General features: G+C 48.7%; 2 protein-coding genes across 2 annotated transcripts; one reads left to right on the top strand and one right to left on the bottom strand.

The window, feature by feature from the left end:
* Positions 1-625: 625 nt before the first annotated feature.
* On the bottom strand, positions 626-10,094 carry LOC308161207 (YTH domain-containing family protein 1-like). The gene is made up of 6 exons (XM_080535188.1): positions 9,769-10,094; positions 9,083-9,107; positions 7,771-7,850; positions 4,558-6,222; positions 3,825-3,869; positions 626-3,475 (listed from the first exon to the last, which is right to left on the bottom strand). The coding sequence occupies exons 1-6, from the start codon at positions 9,796-9,798 to the stop codon at positions 3,449-3,451; spliced, it is 1,872 nt and encodes a 623-aa protein (XP_080391314.1). The 5' UTR covers positions 9,799-10,094; the 3' UTR covers positions 626-3,448.
* A 2,790-nt stretch (positions 10,095-12,884) lies between these two features.
* On the top strand, positions 12,885-23,892 carry birc7 (baculoviral IAP repeat containing 7; the record flags this gene model as incomplete). Its single annotated transcript, XM_080534219.1, has 7 exons — positions 12,885-13,431; positions 14,444-14,543; positions 14,811-14,892; positions 15,101-15,146; positions 16,312-16,521; positions 16,739-16,804; positions 23,690-23,892. 7 exons carry the CDS (start codon positions 12,885-12,887, stop codon positions 23,890-23,892), a joined length of 1,254 nt encoding a protein of 417 aa, XP_080390345.1.
* Between the last annotated feature and the right edge of the window lie 383 nt (positions 23,893-24,275).

The following is a 24,275-nucleotide window of genomic DNA, read 5'->3' as shown; positions in this document are numbered from 1 at the left end:
CGTAAACTATCCCTGATTTTTTGCCTGCTCTAATTACGCTGGGAATCGTGAAACATTCAAATTCACGATAGGCCTCACCCACGGCCTCGTACAGACTCATCCACACTCAACGTGTCCCAGTTCATATGACAGACACGCTACGTTACCTACATCCCATTGACTTGGCCTAGTCGTCAAATCCCGGGTCGTTTGTCTACCGATGAGCGAATTAGGTCTATTGGCCAACTAAACCATGATCTACATAACCCTAACGTATGGAAATATGCACATGGAAATATGCACATGGAATGAACTACTCCTCCGGAGAAGAAATCTCCATAGACCGTGTTTACATTTTCCTAGACGATTTTAATGTTTCATGCCGCATAAAAAAAGGACTATTTCAATTGGAAGAGGCAAACAGGTCAATCATGACTCAGCAAAAACATTTACCTGGTTATAAAACCAGACATATTAGACCAGCAGCCTACATACAACCTCCATAACAGTGACATGAAGACAGTGAACAGTGAAATTAAGACTTCAAGACAACGTTCTTGCTGAATGGACAGTTTATTAAGGCTTGAATTCTTCTAAAGGAAAAAAAGAAAAGAAAAGATAAACCAAGATAGTTTTATTACCACTGATGTAAACTAAAGTGGTCTAACTTGCAAGTCTGTTGATGATAATCAGTTGTATTCATCTTTAGTATTTTTACGCCATTAGTCCCTTGGTGTGGATATACAATATACTTTCTTTTAGAACCATACACACGGTCCTCTATTGCAGCAAACTTCTTGAGACAGTTATCAACAACGTGCATGAATGTCCTGTAGGATAGATGTCACAACCGTTTCATGCTTCTCAACTCCAGGGAGAACAGTAGTGGGTGTCTTCAATAGTTCAAAATGGCCTCATTTCATGGTCTCCTTTGCGTCATCTGCCCCGGTTTGAAAGAGGCCTGGTCAAGGCAAAACTAACTCCCTAAAAGGCCATACACCACTATGCTTTAACCTATCCAGTACTTTTGAATGAGTGCAGTTGAAGGAAAGCATCTGAGCAGAGGAGGCCCTCTACCTATTGAATACAGGGTGTCAGTCTCCTCCATCAGGTTCTAGGTCTGTTCTCCAATCACAGGGGCTACGCTGGCCAGGTAGAAGAGAGGAGCAGCTACCAATAGAGTGCAGACGAATAGATAGTAAGACAAAGAACGTTGTAGTGAAACACACACGCGCGCACACACACTCTCTTAACCAAGCGAAGGGCATGTTCTTAACACTGTTGCCACTTCATTGAGAAGTGATAGGGAGTTTGGACTCACCATTATATGAGGACCTGATGCAGAGATGCCCTGAGTCCCAGAACCACCCATAGCCACTTGTGTAGATTGAAAGTATTACATTGGTATTTAGCAATACGCAAAAAAAAACTCCACTTACGCCTACTTAAAGGCCAGGTTGGACATCATACATTTCATATTTCCGCATTTGACCTTATTGCACCTTTCCTCTCCAATCTACACAGTTGCCTAGGGGATAGGGGCTTGGGGGTCAATTTGGTATTGGTGTCTGTCGCGCCAAAGTGCTTTAACACACACAATGTGATGTCACAATTGGTTAACCCTAACCCTAAACTCCTGCCATGTGGTACATTCAACAGTTTGCACCATCCAGAACATGACATATAGAATAAAAAAAAAGAAAATCTGTGTATCTATCATGTGGAACTGACAACCATGCCTATTCGCCCATTGTTCCTCTCTGCTACACCCTAAACGCATTCCAATGAGTAGGCAAGACCAACTGTAATCGCTCATTCCAACCATTACAAGAAACAAGAGGCTGGACTAAACAGTGTCAGGTCAGTGTCTCTCCGCTGTTTCTGAGAAGAACAAGAATGACACTTCTGAGGGTGACGTAGGGCAGAAGGATCACTGCTGCAGTGCCAACAACATTTGCTAGAGAGAAAACATCACCATTTTGTCAACCCTTTCCTATAAAAGTTTGTATGGTGTTTTAACAGCATGTAATCAGGACATGTTTACCAGACTGATTGCAGCCTGCATGATTGCGCATTTTAATTACCTAATTTTAGATTTAAAAAAAACATCTATTACCATATATTAATCAATGGCTTCTTTCTAAAAAGACACACAAAACTATATTCAGCAACAACAAAAAACACACAGAAACCATATTTTCATTCTTGTTTTTTTCTTACTCTTGATAGTAAATCAGTTACATTAATTTCAGGTTATACATTTTAGGCTTTCTCCATGACTATAGGCTCCTACGTTAAAGCTTAGCATTACGAAGGACATGATAGATTTATAGCAAAACCAATTTGAGAAGCAAAGAAAAACTAACAAAACAAAAGGATTAAGACAGAATGATGGTGAACAACAGACAAGTAACTGACGTGATTTTCCAAAAAAAGCAAGACAATGCATTCAAATGTAGCAGTTACATCACATAATTCTAATGATAAAATAATCAATTTAAAATGGTGAATGCTACATTTCTCTCAGACTGGATTGAGTACATGATCAGAATCTCCCGAGGATACATACAAAACCTCTTCAAGACAAATGTCATTTATCAAAACAAACCAAAGCAGAGGGGTTGAGGGATGTAAATAGTACAATTTTTGATTCAAATCATGATTCATGAGAACTCCATCGTGGAGGACACAGTTATTTCCTTCCCAGAGGCCTTTGCGTTTCCTCCTTTTATATGTCCCGAGTCCGTGACTTCACACTATCCCTGATTTCTCCAGCACTGTCAGTTAAAGAACGGTTCCTTTGAGAGAAGTCATCAATAACTAGAAAACAAAACATTAAGGCTCCAGAAAGCAGGTTTCTGAACTGAAAATTGTCAGTAGTAAGCCAAAAAATATAGACTTTGTTGATCTGAATGAAAAATAGATAAACCACTGAAGTCTTATTACCGCACAGTTCCAAGTCCGACATTGCCTTTGGGATCCTCCAAACCCGGTTGGCACAGTTAAACCTCTGAAGCATGACAACACCGCCCCCCAATGGACAAACAGGGGCAGGACACATCAGTTCCTGATTGTACAGAAATATAAAGTGGCAGATTTCTTTTTCCTCCTTGGTGCTGTCAAACCCTGATTCAATTCGAGCGAGAGGAGAGGGGGCAGGAGAGGGGCAGGAGAGGACAAGACAATCCCAGTCTGACGAGAAAAAGTACAAGATGGAGAGAACGAAAAAAGTCTAACTAAACAGTGCGGTGGGTGACTAGGTAACACATGAAATCAGCTTGTTATCCCTGCACAAGAGGTGGGTGGGTGGGTGGTACCTGGGGTGGAAAGCGCAAGTCTCGACGGTGGCAGAAATTCACCAGGATTAAATAGAAAAAAAATGAGGGCTTGTTTAAATTTGTGTATTCTTCTGTCTCTTAAATCAAAAGTCCTAGTGTAACTGTTGATCAAGCCAAGGATTAAATGTCTTCTATTGTTTACTCCTGGTCTGGCGCTCCTGTGGGAGGGAGGACAAGAGAGGAACAATCAGACAAACAACGTACACTACATATACTACAGGCAGACTTTCAATGTATAGGGCCCTATGTTATGTGACTGTCCTCCATATATATTTTTTAATTCATTTATTTTGTAATACTCTTGATGGTAAGTGATTTGAATCCATGAGAAAGCGCTATACAAAATGTAATGTATTATTATTACTATGTGATGCTATAAAATATGAATAATATTGTATGTAATAGCCACAACATTACACGGTGAGACAAACTAAACCACCATCACCGAATTCATAATTATCATTAAATACTACGCTTTGTCATTATTACAAGGAGCTGGTTCTTTACCTGATCCAGCCGAGACCGGGTCTGGATCGGTGCAGGCTCAAAGACCTGTCAATGGGAGCAGACACAAGTCAGTCACACACAGATGCTGACTTCAGACCACAGTTTATATTGCGTTTTCATGGTTTTGTAACATAACGGGCCAGTTTCACAGACAAGGCTTAAGCCTAATCCTGGACTAAAAAGCATCTTCAATGGAGATTTTACATTGAAAGTGTGATTTAGTCCAGGGCTAGGCTTAAGCCTTGTCTGTGAAACCGGCCCAACAAGTCCTATAGACTAGCCTAGCCAAATAATAGGAGGGTGCCGTACAACCCACCCCCCACCCCCCGGCCAAAGTCCCAATATCCCCATGGCCCCAAGTCAGAATAGATGCACCATAGCCCAGGACTTTTGAGCTCCTCCTCTGAGACAGAAACACAGATGTCTGCCACTTTAAGCCATGCACCGGTGTTAAAAGTGATAATGCCAAAACAGTCAAATTATGCCCAGAATACATTAAAAAAAAATATCCCAGATGGGGTGCTTGGTGGTGTAGCACTCTAAGCACATACCATATAACTGCAATATTCCTAGTTCAATTCTGACCCTGGACATATCTTGCACTTCATTCCTCCTCTCTTTCACCCATCCTTCCTGTCAATCTCTCTACCGTCTCTATCCCAATAAAGCAGAAATGCCCTAAAAAACGGAAGAAAAAAAGGAAAAGAAAACTATCCCAGAGAATCTAACCCACCTTGCGCACCTCCTCCTCCTCCTCCTGCCTCTTCTCGTAGTGGGAGAAGTCGTCAAAGATGGAGGTGGTGTGTTTGTAGGTGGCTATGATCTTCAACACCTGCTTGGCCTTCTCCAGGGGGACCTCTTGGGTGTCGCGGGAGTTGGTCACCGGCTTGTTGTCGTTGTTCTCCAGACGGATGTGGCGCAGCTGGCTGTTGGGCACGTCCTTGACGAACAGCCAGTCCACGTCGAACTTGCCCTTCCATTTGTCCTGCGCCCACACGCCCGCGCTGGTGCCGTAGTCCACGGGCGAGCGCATCTCCGCCACGCCGCAGAAGTGGCCGCTGCCGTTGACGCTGTACAGCAGGTAGACCGGGCCCTTTCCGTTCATGCCCCGGAAGGCCCCGTCCAGGCGCTTGTTGCCGTGCTCCGTGCTGCACCAGATGGAGTACTTGATGGAGCGGTGGATGTCGTCCTCGGAATAGCTCTTGATGATGAACACGCGGCCGTTCTTCAGGTTCCACTCGAACTCCTTGGGGTTGTAGGCGTGGACCGCACGCAGTTTCTCCAGAACCGGGTGATTCTCCCCGCCGGGCCCCAGCCCCGCCGGACCCGGGGGACCGCCGTTAGCCCCGCCGCCGACTACGCCAATCACACCGCTACCGTCCATGCCGACCCCTCCCTGTCCGTAACCCAGGTTACGGTTGCGCGGGGCCACCCAGCGGGTTTGAGGTGGAGGGGGCTGGGTGTGGTTCTGGTAGGGCTGAGGGGGGGGTTGGTGGTGTTGGTGATTGTGGGGGGGCTGGTGCTGATAGGTCATGGGCTGCATCTGCTGCTGCACCATGGACTGGGGAGGGGGCTGCATGGAGTTCTGCTGCATGGGGGGCTGGGGCTGCATGGCGTGACCATGGGGATGGCCCATTTGCTGCTGTTGCTGCTGAAGGGGGGCCGTGACCACTTTATTCACAGGCCCCTTGTTGTCCCAGGTGCCGATGTCCATGTTGTGTTTGATGGGTGGAGGGGGCAGCGCCCCCCCCGGCATGGGCATGCCTGGTTTCACCTTGGCCTTCATCTGCTGGGGCTTAGCCGGCTTGCTGGCGATGGCTGCCCAGGAGGTGGGTTTGGGCGGGGGCATACCGATGGGCGTGCCCCCGTTCCCTGCAGCGGCCACCGGCGGCCCACCAATCACAGAACCCACGGCCTTGACCCCTGACCCCTGTCCAGTGGGGTCACCGCCGATCTTCAGGCCCACCATGCCCTGGTCCAGGCTGTTCATACCGGGGGCCTTGTTCAGGGTGTCGCTGTGGAAGCCCGTCTGGCCGTCAGGGACCAGGGTGCCCCCCAGGGAGCTAGGAGGGTAGCTATAGCTGCCCCCGTAGGCCGAGCTCTGAGTCTGCTGGCCCTGCGACCCGCTGGTGCCCCAGGCAGAGAAGGCGGGGTTCTCAGGGAAAAAGTTAAAGCGGTGGGGGTAAATGCTGCTGCCCAGGCCCGCCGGCTGGCCGAACACGGTGTCCGGCATGAAGTGGTGGTCTCCATTGGTCAAGGGTCCGTAAGGGGTGAGGTAAGGAATTGGGGGGTCTCCGCCGGTGGACCAGGGGGCCTCACTGAGGGGGTAAGGAAAGCCAATAGAGGGGGCGTAGTAGCTGGACAAGTAGGGGTCAGTCATGGACTGGTAGCTGTTGTTCTGTGGAAAAGAGGATAAATAGTATCACATGACCAACTGGAATCAAAAAACATGCAACAAGTTAAAGAGGTGCTACAGGATGTGTGTATTGAGCCACTGGTTCTAAAATAAGCACTCAAGCCCAAAACAGGTCCTTGAAATAGAACTAAATGTGGGAAGAAATCACCTGATTGGACAAAGTGGCACACCTACCCACTACTATGAACAAAAGCTTTTTTAGCAAATGCTTGTTGGTCTTACACTGTGTTACTTTGTCGTCTAATGATATAAGAAATCGATTATAATTATATGTATGAACCATACAGTCACACAATTTTATGGAAATCCTGTACCACCTCTTCACGTGGAGTTTAGGAGAGCACTGCTAAATTATAACACCAAGCAATCCTGTGAATATTTCCTTCTGTAAATAACAATTTAGTTTTTTTACAAGAAAAGCAGCTAGTTTGTTATGGCATCCCTTGAAACGAATCCAGGGAAAACTGTTGCGCCTTACTTTATCCTTTCTCTCTTCCAGTGATTGGTTGCAGGTGCGGTAGTTTAAAAATGATAGGGCAGTAAGTGTAGAAAAACTTGCACACTACATAAACTGATGATGGTCATATGACCGAAACGTTTGTCCAGCACCTTGCACTTTTTGCACCAGAGCACTTTGCACTTTATTAAGAACATGATAAAATAAAGTTTTTTTTCTTCTCTAATCTCTGTCTAAGGAGTATCCCTTGAAACAATCAATAAACATCCAACATGCCCATAAAACCTTCTCAGTATCCAATTCAAAAAGAGCAAGTGGAGATGGAACAAAAGACTTAAAAAAGGCACAAAGATGACCAAAAAGCTGTCAAGCGTCCTGCCTGTGTTCAGCACACGTCACCAGTTTACACGGACGTGTACTGGAGGGGAAGAAATAATGTCAGTATCATTGTGACATTAGGCTTTTTCATGACATTCAGTCTACACCAAATAATCCTGGCATAGTGTAATCTAAATAACCTGACCCTGCTTGCTTCCACAACGGCAAACAAAATGATGCATCCCTGGGACACTTGACCTCTTGATTGATTAACTACCTCTGTCATATGCCGGCCTGAACACTGAACACCACTCATTCAACAGGCTAGAGAATAGCTTTGAAGTGTTTTGCATCCTCTGGCACTGCCAGGCTCAACTCTGCAACAGAAACACCTCGCTTACCCATAGCAACCTTTTTAAAAGGTTCTTTTTTTTGTGTGTGTATTGTTCATTTTTATTGGATAGAGACAGTGGAGAAAGACAGGAAAGTAAGGAGGAGAGGGCATGTCAGCTGGCCGTGGGCCGAATTCAAACCCATGCCGACATGGTCATGTGTGCGCACTGTAGGCCATGGTGCTAGACCAGCCCAGGCCACACCCACAGCAACCTTGACCAAAACCAGGAGGAAACCATGTTGTGAACATGCAAACTGATCAAACGTTGTTGATGAGTGTTTTCACAATGCAGGGCATATGCACAAACAACAACAGTGAAAAACAATAACATATCTCATATCAGCATCAGCCTGTTACTTACCTGGGTTGATTGGCTAGTAAGGTACGGCTCAAAGTCGTTGTCATGGACCGTCTCCTTCTGATGCAGTGAACCATTTTGCACTGGAAAACAACACAGGGCGCATTTACTCTCTCACAGCCAGTAAGGATTTTCACAATAACAATAACAGGCCAGTAATGCGATTACAGTTCAATAAAGGGTATTCAACAGTGTGATTAGAACTTGAAATTGTATTACTATTGTTGTTATTACAGTCACTAGTGCTACTACTTACAATACACCTGTATGTACTACTACTGTTCACTGATTTATACAATTATATTGTTGATTGTTGTTCATTCATTCATTCATTCATCGAGGAACAAAGAAGAAAGAAAGTCACTATATCTAGTAGGGCTGTATGCAATGTACGTGACGAATCCAATTTGATTTGATTTAGAAGGCAGACCTCAACCCTATTATTTGCCCTCAGCAGGATGTCATCTAACCATGAGCAATGCCAACTCCCATACAACTGCAGAAGACACTAGTCCTCAACCCAGACCACCCTGAGAGAGGTCGGCAAAGGTGTACACAGCACAAGTGTGTGGCTTGTGTCATCCTCCAAAATAACCATCATCGACACGCCGATGACAGCCACCTGGCTCTGACAGCCACCTGACTATGGCAGCGAGATGGACCCAACCCGGAAGAGAGCCAGCCTGCAACCTGGACCCCACCAGCCGAATCAGTGTGAGTCAAGGCCTGTGTGTCATTGCCTGCTCTGATACCCCTGGCAACCAAACAGCCTTCCCACATCGTCTGACACGCACTTAGCGACCGGTCACAAAGGCAAAATCATCAACACCAATCATCGTCACAGACCGATGGCGGTGGACAATCAGTGAGTGACTAAATGTCATCTTGATCGAGGTGTGGGTGAGGGGGTAAAAGGCTAAGTTTTGCATCATGTATAGCAGAGATTGAAAGTGTATCCTCGTGATTAACACGGCTGTGAACATATAGAAAAGTACACATCAGAGATCTGATCAAACAATGTGCGGGGTCATTGTGGTCGATGGAACAGGCAGTCGAGGCAGTGAGTCAGATATTTTGACAGGACTCATAATGCATAAACAGGATGTGAAAGTCGTGAGGCTGTAGCATCTCCTCCCATGTTAAACAAGTCAAGTGTGTGCAATAGTGTGAGATGAGATGCTTAGACCAGGACATATGAAATCAGTTGACCCACATCAACCACACACACAACGCACCAGCAATATTAAACTGTTGTTGCCATAATAAATGTCGCATGGCTGAGCAATATATCGTGAAGTGCAATCATGACGCTCACCTTTAGATGCTTGTCCCTTTGATCTCTGCATTTCCGTCGGATCATCATGCAAACAGAAAAAGAAAAACCATAGTTTTATTTTAGCTGAGCCCCCCCCCAGCAATGAATTCTTCAGCTTTCCAGGCATCAAATGAACTAGCTTAGCCAGCTATGTGGCTGTGCGTACACGGGGGCTAGTATTGGACCTTGAAAACAAACCCATGTCAGATACACTTTTCTATGAACAACATTGTAGCTAACAGATCTCACCAGATTAGCTAGCTTAGGTAGCCTAGCGATCTGCTAAGAATTAGCTCGCTAACTAGTAGCGATCTGAACAAGCTAACGTTTATAGGCTAAGACACATCTCATCACATCATCCAGCTGGCTATAACATTAGATATAGTTTGGCTTCTTGGGTCAAAAACGACTAACCTCGCAAGCCAGCTAACGACGTAAACCAAGAAAGACACAAATGTGCTTTAAATACTTTGAAGTATTTTTAAGACTGCCCAAGCTAGCTAAGCTAACGTAGGTTTAGCAAGCTAACAGTCTAGCTAGCAAGCTAACAAGCCGTAGTATCAAAAATGCAACATAGAATCTAATGATTGTGTCAAGGATATAAAAGGCTGGGAAACGTTAGCAGGTTAGTTAGCTAGTTAAGCTAAGCGATGACCGCCCAGGGGGGTGCATAAGGTGGACCTTACCTGAGGGTCGATGCTTGTGGCAGACATCATTCATCAAGCAAGTCCCTGGATTCTCACGGAGCCTTTAGCAGGTCAACTGGATCTCAAAGCCCCACCGCGTCTCTCTCGTCGGTTCACTGCTCGGTGGTTAGCTGTGCTAAAGCTAAGCTAAAGTGTTTTTTTCCAATGGACGTGTGTGTATCTCCCCTCTGCTCAACTTCCACAGTTCCAAGTCGCTATCCACACTGGGCTCCCAAGTATAAACACGTCCAGAATTTTTTGTTTAGATCTCCACAGAATTGTGTGTTCTGTTCAGATCTCTCTCTGTCCACAATCGATTATTTTGCTTGTCCTTTTTTTTTTTTTTTTTTTGGTACACTCCAGAGATCCCTCCTCGGTTACCGTGAAGCACCAGTCCTCCACTTCCCCAATGGCTGCTGCTCCATCCGGGCTCTGAGGAAGGGATTTACGTCAAACACACACCGGATTCTCTCTAGAGAGATGTTGGCCATGCAGGGCTCAATACATTAACGGCAGGCAGTGCCATTTATAACTAAACTAGCCATACCGGTGAATTATGTAGTTTATGAAGAGAGAAGACTTCAAAACAAAATGCTTCTATCTTGTATGCATAATGCACATGGAATTCAGAAAGACGCTGTCACCACTGTAATCTCAGTCATTCATTTTATTGGGGCACTTTACGGTACATTAGGGCCAAAAAATAAAATATATATTTCAGATAAAACCCTAGAATAAAGCCCCTTTTCCACTATCGTGCCTGCTTCTTTGGCGATTTTCCATTTGTCAGGTCGGGTCGGCTCGGTTCGGCTCGCTTCTTTAGCTACCCTTCGATACCAGGGTCCAAATGTAGACCCGGAACCTTTTTGCCAGGCTGCGTGTGACGTGTGACGCTGCACACCGTTGATTGGTCAATGGAAATCGTCATCCCATGTTCATAGATTTCTTCGCTAACCGCCATCTTGAAATACCACATTCGCTCTTGGAAAATGTCACTACAGTTTCTGTAATAGCTTATTAATAAAGATTCGAAAAATTATGCTGACCATCGTATTATCTTAGTTTAATGTCATTTCAATGCATCATAGAACTTTTATTTACAACAAGCATAACACAAAAATCGCTATTATGCACCGTCTTTGCCCGTGAATAACACCGGCTGTGAATGTGGTAGAAACACAATACTCCTTTGCTAACTTCACCATCGGTATACGGTGATTTTGAGCCCTTAACCACCGCGCTGACACCCCGAGAAGTTATGCTTTTAACCGTAAACTCAATGAACCGGGAGTTCACCCGGCCGCTGCTGCTCGCAGCACCGCTTGCTGCTGGTTGAAAGTCCCGTTGACAGCGGGGGCAGAGAAACGTTTTAACAGGGAATTCGCTCCGCGCTGTTGACGGTGATAGGAGTGTAGGATCGACACCATTCAAATGGTTTTGGATTCCCTGTCCTCTCCTCTATCCGGACACGTTTGAATTGTTATCCTAACCCACGGTAATCCAAAGTTATTAACCCGCAAAGCACCGCTTGCTGCTGGATGAAAGTCTCGTTGACAGCGGGGGCAGAGAAACGTTTTAACAGGGAATTCGCTCCGCGCTGTCGACGGTGATAGGAGTGTAGGATCGACACCATTCAAATGGTTTTGGATTCCCTGTCCTCTCCTCTATCCGGACATGTTTGAATTGTTATCCTAACCCATGGTAATCCAAAGTTATTAACCCGCAAAGCACCGCTTGCTGCTGGATGAAACTCCTGTTGACAGCGGGGGCAGAGAATATTTCTACCCGGGAATTCGCTCCGCGCTGTCGACGGTGATAGGAGTGTAGGATCGACACCATTCAAATGGTTTTGGATTCCCTGTCCTCTCCCCTATCCGGACACGTTTGAAATGTTATCCTAACCCACGGTAAACCGAAGTTATTAACCCGCAAAGGGCACCGTGTTTGTCCGTGAATAACACGGCACACAATGATACTACAGTTCATAAAGCAGACAAGTGAAGGCAGTGGTTTTAAGGGTTCAAAAAACATGACTTTATTATGTGTACATAGCTTCCTCTCTCTCTTTCTCTTTCTCTCCCAAAAAATCACGGTTAGTAATATACCACATGCCGAGGAAAAAGTATACGATAGCTTCAAGTTCCTCCATGTCGCTGTTGTTGTGGCTGTGTTGTGTCTCGTGAAAATATACGTCACCACCATGGCGTGCTGTTATGACGCGTAACTCCGCCTACTATCGCCTACTCCTCCTACTAGTTCCTGGTCTGTTGTGTATAGTGGAAAACCAGAACTGACAAAAAGTGGGCCGAAGCGACCCGAACCGAACCGACCCGACCCGAGCTGGGCCGCTGATGGAAAAGCGCCTTAAGACCAACGTAGGCCTACATCCAATGTGTAAATATGACTTTCATATCTTAAATTACTTTTGGATATATGATCAAACCGTAAAGGCATCAGGATACCTTATTGATTAATTATGCATCATTTGTCACAGTTGTTAAAGCACATAGCCCTCAAATGTATTCAGCATTTGCATCAAGTGTAAAGTTCGCACTTGTTTTTTAAAATGAAATGGTTTGCGATAATGTTCCATGGATGTTAAATGTTAATGACCCTTTTTGGTCTGCCACTATGTTTAGCCTAATTATAATTATTTGCACCTTTTGCAACACTTGGCCCTAGCCCTATCTGTGACTTATTGATATACATGTTTGGTGTTGTTTACACACAGTCAAAGTTGTGGCTTCCCCCATTACAACCCAAACCCATAAACGGAGGCTTTTGGGGGGGGGGGTGTTATGTTATTTAAGAGAGACGGGGAAAAATAGTCCACACGATTCGGAAATCGCAATCATTTGTTTCTGCTATTCAAGGGTGGACTGACACGGGACTCGGCTATATTCTGGCACCTGGGTGAGTGAGTGTTCTGGAACGCTGCCTGGATGGAGGCTACTGCGCAAGCCGTCGCCACTGACGGCAGCAGGAGAATAGGCCCTATATATCTTTCCGCGGGCGCTCTGCGCTCTCACCTGCACAGTCCACTATGGAACGGAAAACTTACGACTGGCCAAGGACCGAAGGAGAGAGACGAGATCACGACAAGCCCCAGCAGTATCATGACGGATGACAGCAGGAGCAGCGCAGCGATGGTGGTGTGTAATCTGTGTACGCTGGAGGAGCCCCACATGCGGGGCGAGGAGGAGAGGCTGCGAACTTTCCAACAACACAACTGGCCCGGCGACGCCCCGGTGCCCTGCGGAGACCTGGCCCGGGCGGGCTTCTACTTTACGGGCTCCGAGGACAAGGTCCAGTGTTATTGTTGCGGGGGGATTTTGAGGTACTGGGTCCGCGGGGACAGTGCGATCGTGGAGCACAAGAGGCACTTCCCCACCTGTCGTTTCGTGCTGGGCCGAGCCGTGGGGAACATCCCGCTGTACCTGGTGCCCCCCGGGTCCTCTGGGTCTGATGACTCCGTGGACGGCCAGCTGCTGAGCCAGCTCCAGAGGATGACCGTGGACGACCAGGGCCAGGGGGGGGCGGCCGGCCAGGCGGTCTACCCCGAGATGGAGGCGGAGGACTCCCGGCTCACCACCTTCCACAACTGGCCCGTCTACGCCTCGGTGCAGCCCGACGTCCTGGCCAGGGCGGGATTCTTCTACACAGGTGCGTTACATCAGTTTGACATGAATGAATGAATGGTCTTTATTGTCATTGATATAGTACAGGTACCAAACAACGACATTTGGGAGGGGGGGGCTCCCAGAGGGGGGGCTCCCAGTTTGACATGTTGATAATGATACGAGAGAAATCCTATTTGTGATGGTATAGTTTAACTTTATCCAATCTCAATGCTGATTGTGTCAGTGTTGATGTCTTGCTTCTTGATTGCTTTGTTTTAATTCATTAAAAAAAAGTTATATTGGATAGAAATTAGATTACACACGGCTTGCAAATTACCATTTGAATATTGGTGGAAGGGCTGGTGGAATAGTGGTCACTAGACTAGAGCACCCCCTTTGTGAGCCAGTTCCTAGGACAATAGTACTGCTGACTAAACGCTTGTGGACAGAAAAAACTGGACAGAACTAGGACTGCGTAAAGGAGATGGTCATACAGAACATACCATCGCTGAGAGTTATGCAGATTGTTGTGGTCATAAAAGTACGAGAAATTAACAAGAATAGGCTACTACTCGAGATTGAGAGAATGGCATGGAGCCTTTATAATGCAATAATATTATTTCCCAAAAGGCGATTGGTTTCTGTTACGATATAGGGCTATTGTGCATGTCTGTATGTGTTTACGTTTGGTGTGTGTTTGTTTGTTTGTTTGTTTGTGTGTGTGTGTGTGTGTGTTTGTTTGTTTGTGTGTGTATTTGTGTGTGTGTGTGTGTGTGTGTGTGTGTGTGTGTGCGTGCGTGTGTGTGTGCGTACACACGTGTGTGTATGTGTGTGCGTGTGCGTACACACGTGTGTGTGTGTGTGTGTGTGTGTGTGTGTGTGTGTGTGTGTGTGAGAGAGAGAGAGTGTGTGTGTGTGTGTGTGTGTGTGTATTTGTTTGTGTGTGTGTGCGTGTGTGTGTGTGTGTGTGTGTGTGTGTGTGTGAGTGTGTGTGTGTGTGTGTGTGTGACTATCTCATATGTGTCTCATTCTCATATATCTCATTCCCCTCCCAGGCCACGGTGACAACGTGAAATGCTACTACTGTGATGGGGGGCTGAGAAACTGGGAACCAGGAGACGATCCCTGGCAAGAGCACGCCAAGTGGTTCCCACGGTAACATACAACAGCAGCCTTACACAGAACACACACACAACAACAACCTTGATGGCCTCACACATTACTGATCTGTCACATTACTGTGCATAAACCCAGAAGTAAGCAGTCATTCTGGTTTAGTCCATCACGAACAAAAATACACGATTTCATGAACACTTGAATCATTTGACAAAGGTAGTTTATGATTTCCCACATTGGTCTGACACTTTGAAGCTAGAATATTCATACTCGTTGTGATGATCAATATGGTTATCGTTTCCTCAGATGTGAGTTTCTGATCCAGTCGAGAGGGCGGGAGTATGTTAGCAACATCCAGGACACTCACTTCCACATCGGCGAGACAGTGGTGAGCACCTCGACCCCTCACTCACATCTCTCTGTTGTACCTAGCGTACCGTTGACCCTCTGCTCTCAAGTCTAGCGTTCTATGACCTGTAACTGGTGGACATTGGGGAGAGTCGTAACCTCCTGACTAATTAGGCTGCATGGTCACAGCACTGGGTTACGTTGTACGCAGAGAATATATCCTGAATGTTGATTAATTTCTTTTCCAGGGTGGATCACAGACTCCTACAGCTAGAGAGATCAACTCAGGAAATGGTGAGTCTGAAAAGACATTACCAGTCAAAGGTTTGGACACACTTCCCCATTCTGGGGTGTGGTACTGTAGATGAATAAAAAAACAAAACAAATTGTCCAATTAAACCAAAGAACGTCAACACAGAAGAGGCTACTGTGTATGTTGACATATGGAGTGAAGTACTTTTGTTTCCCCTGATTTGAATTGTCTCATCCCTCTGGATACACAAATGGAAGCATTTGAAACGTGGAGGTAGAAATCAAATGCCCTTTCACCAGTCCACCTCCCTTGAGCTCCAATCAACCATTTTACGGGATCGCGGAGGTTGACTACACAGGAAGTAGCCTTCATCAGATTCATCTCCCTTCTAGAGAAAGACATTACATCCACTTCATTCTCTCGCCCCTTCTCCCTGTTAATGAAATCCCTGGATCATCTGCTTCCTGTGTTAACCTGTGAGCTACAAACACAATAAATATGGATCGTCAGGGGAAACTAATATGCTGTTGCCTCTGGCTGCAAACTGAAAGGATGTTTTTCATAAGTGGGCACTTAATCATGGCTGTATAGTGGGGTAGAATCACAAATACTGTCCATTTCAGCTGTTTTAGAGAGCCGTTTTTGTTTTTTTCTTTAGAGCTGAGAAACAGATGGATCGCTCTGTGGGGCTTTTCTCTGTGGCTATCCGAGCACAATTGGAAACTCAATTTGTTCCTGCGGTTTAATTTGTGTAAGAGAGGGTATGTGTACCCTGGTGGCCCTCTCTAGTCACACGCCCAGGGGAACTCCTCTCTCTCTCTCTCTCCTGTGCAATTAAATCCTCATTTGTTTATTCCAGTAATAGCATTTACCATAACACACATCTGCACTGTGTTGCTATTTTCTTTCACTGAACGTTGTAAAAAAAGAGAGGAAAAAAAAGTATTGTATGCCTTTTGCTCCCATGAGGAGTAAAATCCAATGTTTCAGTGATATTGGGAAATGTGTCTGTTCCTGCTTGTTTTCACTGTTCCACACTCAGTGTCAATATAGATTTTTCTTTCCCTCTCCTTGCTGTCACTCCCCCCTTTTAAACCTGATGGCCCACCCTCCTCTCCCCTTCCTCCCCTCTGTCTCTCTCTCTCCCCCCTGTTAAACCTGATGGCCCCCCTTCCTCCCCTCCGTCTCTCTCTCTCTCCCTCACAGACGTTGTGGGGGGGCTGGGCGCTCCGTCAGCCATGCTGTCCCCAGTCGTCCAGACAGTTCTGCAGATGGGCTTCGAGGCTGGCCTGGTGGAGAGTCTGGTCCAGACCAAGTTCCTGTTGACCGGGCAGCACTACACCTCCGTGTCTAACCTGGTGACGGACGTGCTACAGGCTGAGGAGGAGGATAGGCAGAGAGCACCCCAGACCAGAGGTACACGTATAGCGCAGACTTAGGACAGCCCACAGGGCTCCATTCACACTAACACTACTCTTGGATGTGCCTAGAAAATAGTGTGCTGGACAAGGTGACTGTATACACCCGTACCTTGAACCCGACAATGAAATAACATGAACTGAAGTGCCGCAGTAGATATGGTGATCACGTGTTTGACCGCAGTTTGCTGCCTGTGTGTGTCTGCTCCCATCAGAGCCGGTGGAGAGACAGGGCACCAGCGCTGGAGGGGTGAGGACACAAACGCCCATCAGAGAGAAAGGTCAGTGGTCAATGTCCAGGTACTCACGTTAAACTCATGTTAAAAACTCATCCCTTGATGGAAGGGCAAGAATATATCTGTAACCAGGGAGTAGCTGAAAAGGACTGTATACTTTAGGAAAGGGCTGGTTATCTAACTAAGGGAGCTAAATAGGCAGTATAAGAGGATACAGGCAGGGGGCGACAGCAAACCGTTAGACTAGCAGTTAAGGTCGTTAGCATTAGCAAGGGAACTAGCATTAGCATTAGCCTTCAAACCACTAGCATTAGCATTAGCGCTACAAACAACTAGCATTAGCATTAGCGCTACAAACAACTAGCATTAGCATTGAAGCTACAAACAACTAACACACGGTATTACAGATGAACAACACATTTATTACACGACGGTTGTATACATCCCCATATATACATTCCCACCCGGCCGGCCACACACACTCTCAATCACTCACTGACAGTCTCTGGCCTGAACAGGCCTATAGTCCAGTGGCGTGGTGCGCGTCGAGGCCTGGTTGACTGGCATGTGCGTCGACGAAGTGGTCCGCGTTGAAGCTCCGCTGGAGTCTGTGTTTGCTCGTGGAGACGACGATTAATGTCCAGCTGGCGTCCCGCTTGGTCCCACGGTGAACAGCCGGCCGCTGGCAAGACGGTCCAACGGGAACACAACCAACAGGCTACAGTGGCTCACTCAAGAATCGCTTTTCCTGGCGTCTTCAGTTGCTGCACGGTGTGCTCGCTGCTGAATCCGCCATCTTAGATCGGCTTCGTTGCTTCTCTCGTTCTACTTCTCTCTCTCGTTCGGCTTCTCTACACACACTGACTGACTCCGCCCTTCCGTCTCTTATATACCACCACCGAACGTAGCATCCGGGTCACAGACACACCCCGGATACTACGTCATCAAACATATGCACAAAACATTACAAGAATAATACATATACCTTCATAAACGTACAGAATAGTATAGAAAATAAGAAAGTAAATAACTGGGGCAGAAGGGCTGATTTCGGGGAAACTAAAACTGGCACTAAACTGTGGGCCTTCACAACAGCCGCCCCATGAAACCCTCGGTTTCAGTTAACTAAAGAAGGCACACTAGCTAGGCGGCCCCAGCAGCGCGAGGTATGAGGTGATAGTGTCGACCACTCTGCCTGTCTGCCAGGCGGCGCGCGGAAGGGACTGGTCCCTCACCAGTACCACGGCACCTTCGGACATCTTGTCTCTCTCCCTCAGCAGAATCGTCTGCTTCTCCTCCTTCTCCAGGGCGCGGATGTGCTCCTCGAAGCAGAGCAGAGCGTCTTCCTGGTTCATGTTCTCCAGCGCCTCGTACGCAGCGAAGAAGGGGTCGTCCAGCAGGTACTGCTGGGCCTCGGACCAGGTGGTGCAGTGGGTGACGTTGGCCATGTTGTCCAGAATGCTCGTCAGCGCCTCACAGTTCCTCTTCCTGAGCTGCTTGGCTTGTTCCTTCTCCTTCTTAGCCTGGTAGGCCTTAAACGCTTGCTTCTTCTCACTCAGCTTGGGCAGGGCGCTGTAGCGTGGGTCGTTGATGATCATTCTCATGGTTTGCTCCCATGACGCGTCGGATGAACCACCATCCTCCTCCAGAAGCTCTTTGAAGGCCTGCTTGGCCTCCTCTTCTGGGTTCCACTTTACTCTCTTCTTCGCCAACTTCGGCCTTTCCTCCTTGGAGGCGTCTACAATACTGGCTGAGACTTTCATGGCTGACGTGTACTCGACGGAGTTGACGGGTGCGTCAATGCTGACCTCGGCCACGTGAGGGTGCATGGCCACCTGCAGGTGTTCCTCGGCAACAGCTGTTGCCGCCATGGCACGGTAGCGCCACCACCGGGACTCCTTAGTCTGGGAGTTGTAGTAGTAAGGCTTCCCATCCAGAGACTTATGCTCTGTCCACAGAGACTTCTTCCTCGGTTGGTCATCCTGTGGTGAACCATTTGTGGTACTAACTGTTCCAGGTGCACTGGCAGCAATAGATTCCACTCCAGGCGGTCCGGTTGGTTGGTTTGCTTCTTCGGTTCGGACATGGAGGGATGACGTAGCTCTCCCGTCCCTCTCTCTCCACTCGGTAGCGCCTTGGAGGGCCCACCCAAGCGCAGTCTTAACAGCCATCGGGCAGCCTCGTGGTCCTCTCAGCGGAGGACGGAGCGACACGATCAGTTCAGCGTTGTCCGAGCCGATGAGAAGGGTTGGCTCCGCTCCTTCTATCGGATGTAGGTCTACTCCCCGTAGGTGGGGATATCTTGCGCGTAACCTCTCCAGGGGGTAGTCGTAGCGGGAGAGCGCTAGCTGGTCGGCGGTGAAGACATTCTGAAGCCGATGTCTATCCGACGGCCGCCCCGCCGGGGAGATAGAGAAGTTGATTCTCGCCCCGGTGACCTCTTTAAGGTCGCGACGTATCGTGCGCAGAGTCAGCTTCTCCGCAGTCCCTTGGAGCCCCAACTGGCGCACTGCCCCCTGGAGAAGGATGGTCCGTTCCGACCCGTCGTCTAGAACGGCGTACGTGTCGTACACAGCGTTGTTGTGGTGAAGTCGGACCTTCACCACCTTCAGTAGAACCTTGGAGCCGCTGCTCTGTGGCGAGTCTAGGTAGTAGACAGGGGTTTCCTCTTCCGGTGCGCGACCGGACCTAGGGCTTCTGTTGCCCTCCGTGGACCTGGCGAGGGAGACCTCGTGTAGGATGTGGAGGTGGACCTCCTCACAGCGGTTGCACTTCCTCCTCAAGGTGCAGTTCTTCGCCAGATGGTCGCGCCCACAGTTCCAGCACCTCTGGTTCTTCTCGAGCCACCTCTGCTTGGCCTCGGTACTCAGGTTGTTGAAGTCACTGCACTCATTGAGCCAGTGCTCGCTGGTGCAGTACGGACATGGCGGTGGACCTCTCCGTCCCGTTGGAGGGGGTTGAGAGGAATCCTTTCCCTCAGGTCGGGTGGTCCTCTCTCTCCGAGGCTCCTCCTCCGTGTGCAGCACTCCTACTGGGCGTCCTCTGTTCGAGCTCGGCCCGTCCCAGCGGTCTCCCTTCTCCCTCTCCTTCTTCGGCTCAGCGTAACCCATGGCGTCTACGTTGGTGTCATGCACTTCCTCCAGTAGGAACTCCGCGAAGGCAGCCATGCTCAGACCCAACTTCTCGGGGTTACGAACGCGCTGCTGTCGCCGGAACCTCTCCTGCCGGAAGCGTGGGATCTTGCGGAGCAGCCGCTCTACGTTGGAGGTGCTGTTGATCTCGCTGGCGCCAGCTGGGCCCTGCGTCTTCAGCATTCCAACCAAGGTGTGCACTCGGAGCGCGAAGTCATCCAGCGCCCGGTCATCCTTGATGGGGGCCTGCTGTTCGAGGGCTTGCAGTTCAGCAAGGGCGTGGTTCCAGGGACGACCGTAGCGGGCATCCAAGTCAGCGAGCGCTCTGGTGTAAGGTGTCGGTGCGGAGGCATGGGCCAGTACCATGTTGTGGGCTCTGGGGTTCCTCACATGCTGAAGGAGAATCGCATATTTGTAGGACTCTGAGCAGGAGTTGTCCAAGAGCGTGTCTAGGCAGATGCGTAGCTCCACATACTGGCTCCTGTCCTCGTCCTTGAAGAAGGGGAACTTGGGTCCCTCCACCTGGGGGAACATCCTGTAGTGGATCATCGGTGCTGGAGTGACGGTCTGGGTGTCCGGCCTGCATGCATTTTGGTGCACTGGAGGACCTAGGGGTGTGCTACGCTCTTGGGGGATGACTCCCCTCCCGGGCAGCGACGCTGGCTCCCTCTGGGCCGCGTAGCGGTCGGGTCCCTGGTCCTCTTCCTTCCAGGTGGTCAGCTGGGCCTGTGGTTGGACAGTCCTGGCGGGGGTCATGGAGCCATCGGCGGGGGGTTCAGGAGATGGCACTCGAGAGGGCCGTGCGGATGATACTCTGGAGCTACAGGCCGACGGAGTTCTGCTGATGCACACGTCGCGCATGGTCTGCATCATTTCCTCCATCTTCTCTGCGTGCAGTTGCTCTCTCGCCATCTGCCTCTCCGCCGCGCGTTCCGCCCCCTCCATCTGGAGGCGCTCGCGCTCGTACTGGATGCGTTCCCTCTCTAACGCCTCCTGGCGCTGTCTCTCCGCCGCACGTTCCGCTCCGTTCATCTGCCTCTCCGTCTGGAGGCGGTCGCGCTCCATCTGGAAGCGTTCACGTTCTAACGCCTCCTGGCGCTGGAGGCTGGCCACGCGTTCCGCTCCGTCCATCTGGAGGCGTTCGCGTTCTAGCGCCTCCTGGCGCTGGAGGCTGGCCACGCGTTCCGCTCCGTCCATCTGGAGGCGTTCGCGTTCTAGCGCCTCCTGGCGCTGTCTCTCCGCCGTCCCCATCTGGAGGCGTTCACGCTCGAAATGGATGCGTTCCCTCTCTCGTTCACGCTCGAACTGGAGGCGTTCTCGCTCTAACGTCACCTCGGCCTGTTGGCGCTCCCGCTCTAACGCCATCTCGGCCTGTTGGCGCATACATTCGGACAGCGCGGCACCACTCCCTCTGGAGTGCAGGCTATCCGCCCCAGAGGCAGAACTGCCCACGGAAGCCCTGGACCGGTAGGAAGCCACTGAGCGGCAGGAGCTAGGTCTCGAGCGCGCCGTACTGGGAGGCAGATCGTTAAGGCTGAGGCCCTCCCTCTTCCGCCCGCAGGCGCTGTCGGACCGGGCCTCTCCTTCCTGTTCTTCCGTTTCCACGGCAAAACCCTGCGGTTCTGCCATCTCATCCTCAGGCTGGTGCTCGTTGAGGGCTGTCTCAGTGCTAGCCACCCGCGCGCCGGCGGACACCTCGGCCTCTCCGACCACTGTATCCCGTGGAGTGCGCTCCTCGCTATCACTCAGTGAGCTTTCGAGCTCAAGCTCATACTCCTGTAACCTCGGAGGCAACCGCGGGACTCTCTGTGGTCGTGGCTCTGGCTCAGGGGGCGGAGAAGGGGGGGTAACTGTCTGGTCTGGTTGGCTGCGCTCAGCCATGCTATCACTACACTACCAATCCGGCTCGAAGGACCAATTGTAACCAGGGAGTAGCTGAAAAGGACTGTATACTTTAGGAAAGGGCTGGTTATCTAACTAAGGGAGCTAAATAGGCAGTATAAGAGGATACAGGCAGGGGGCGACAGCAAACCGTTAGACTAGCAGTTAAGGTCGTTAGCATTAGCAAGGGAACTAGCATTAGCATTAGCCTTCAAACCACTAGCATTAGCATTAGCGCTACAAACAACTAGCATTAGCATTAGCGCTACAAACAACTAGCATTAGCATTGAAGCTACAAACAACTAACACACGGTATTACAGATGAACAACACATTTATTACACGACGGTTGTATACATCCCCATATATACATTCCCACCCGGCCGGCCACACACACTCTCAATCACTCACTGACAGTCTCTGGCCTGAACAGGCCTATAGTCCAGTGGCGTGGTGCGCGTCGAGGCCTGGTTGACTGGCATGTGCGTCGACGAAGTGGTCCGCGTTGAAGCTCCGCTGGAGTCTGTGTTTGCTCGTGGAGACGACGATTAATGTCCAGCTGGCGTCCCGCTTGGTCCCACGGTGAACAGCCGGCCGCTGGCAAGACGGTCCAACGGGAACACAACCAACAGGCTACAGTGGCTCACTCAAGAATCGCTTTTCCTGGCGTCTTCAGTTGCTGCACGGTGTGCTCGCTGCTGAATCCGCCATCTTAGATCGGCTTCGTTGCTTCTCTCGTTCTACTTCTCTCTCTCGTTCGGCTTCTCTACACACACTGACTGACTCCGCCCTTCCGTCTCTTATATACCACCACCGAACGTAGCATCCGGGTCACAGACACACCCCGGATACTACGTCATCAAACATATGCACAAAACATTACAAGAATAATACATATACCTTCATAAACGTACAGAATAGTATAGAAAATAAGAAAGTAAATAACTGGGGCAGAAGGGCTGATTTCGGGGAAACTAAAACTGGCACTAAACTGTGGGCCTTCACAACAATATCTCTTACAAATATTACTAACGGCAGCAATTAAATGCATTACAATTAAGTGGTTAAAACCAGACCCCCCTACATACAATATGTGGACAGAGAAAGTATGGGAAATCTACCAGATGGAACAAATAACATATACTCTGAGACTCCAGAAACATCTATTTATTAAAAGATGGAGCCCGGTTATGTCCATATTAATACAGTGAACCCTTCCATACATCTCGACTCGTATATTTCTGTATTCTAGACTCACTTCATATCACTACGCCTGCGTTGCATTCACACACACACATACACACACACATACACAACCCCCACCTGACCCTACCCCCCCCCTACCCTTTTTCTTTCTTTCTTTTCAAAATCTTTAATTTTATTCCGTCATTGACATCTCAATGTTTTTGCTGATCGCTCTTTTTTGCTTTGTGTGTCATGCTTTGAACCACATCCATGGACCATATGTGTACAGCTAAAAGAATGGAAAGAATTGTAGACAAAACATGACATGATTGTACAAGTTGCTGAAACTGAAATAAAAACTAAGTTCCAAAAACTCATCCTTCCCTCCCCTTAAATAAAGTAATCACAGATTTGTAACTGATTAAAAGTGATGAAAGATTACTTAATCACTTCACAGTCAGTGATGACCTCAAGGTACATTATTACTAGCATTTTTACGGCATGTGTGTGTGTGTGTGTGTGTGTGTGTGTGCGCGCGTATGTGTATGTGAGCATGTGTCTGGGTGTCTGTGCCTGCGTGTGTGTGTGTGTGTATGTATGTGTGTGTGTGTGTGTGTGTGTGTGTCTGTGCCTGCGTGTGTGTGTGTGTGTGTATGTATGTATGTATGTGTGTGTGTGTGTGTGTGTGTGTGTGAGCGTGTGTGTGTGTTTATGTGTGTGTGTATGTTTTCAGCAGTGGGTGACCCCAGCCCTGAGGAGCTCCTGAGGCAGCTGCAGGAGGAGCGCACCTGTAAGGTGTGCATGGACAAGCTGGTGTCCATCGTGTTCATACCCTGTGGTCACCTGGTGGTGTGCAGCGACTGTGCTGCCAGCCTGCGTCACTGCCCCATCTGCAGGGCCGTCATCAGAGGCAGCGTCCGAGCATTCATGTCCTGAGACACACATTCTACCACAGTATGCAACCCCAGTGTGTGTGTGTGTGTGTTTTTATAAATCATATACTCTGTGGAAAAAAGGCACCGTGGTGTCAGAGCACAGCCCCAGTAGGTGTGTGTGTGTGTGTGTGTGCGTGCGTGTTTTATAAATCATATAATCTGGGAAGAAAAGGCACTGTGGTGTCAGCACGCAGCCCCAGTGTGTGTGTGTGTGTACGCACGTTTTATAAATCATGAATCATATACTCTGGGGAAAAAAAGGCATTGTGTTTTGTAAATCATATTGTATGATAAAAGGTGTTGAAAGACACACAGAGTCAACATTAAACGGAACCTGTGTGGGATGTGGGAGTGTGTTTATATAAAAGGTAAACTATTACTACT

Source organism: Nansenia antarctica (assembly GCF_963989245.1).
Source record: "Nansenia antarctica genome assembly, chromosome: 6".
In the NCBI taxonomy this organism is placed as follows: Eukaryota; Metazoa; Chordata; class Actinopteri; order Argentiniformes; family Microstomatidae; genus Nansenia; species Nansenia antarctica.
This window is presented reverse-complemented; position numbering and strand designations above follow the sequence as displayed.

What these genes read in the sequence shown, in the direction of transcription:
- LOC308161207 (XM_080535188.1), bottom strand. Translation starts at nt 9,798, where the DNA reads ATGATGTCTGCCACAAGCATCGACCCTCAG. An exon ending in CCACAAGCATCGACCCTCAG is followed by an intron (nt 9,108 to 9,768) that starts GTAAGGTCCACC and finishes ACGGAAATGCAG; the next exon opens with AGATCAAAGGGACAAGCATC. An exon ending in CCCGGTCTCGGCTGGATCAG is followed by an intron (nt 3,476 to 3,824) that starts GTAAAGAACCAG and finishes TCCCTCCCACAG; the next exon opens with GAGCGCCAGACCAGGAGTAA.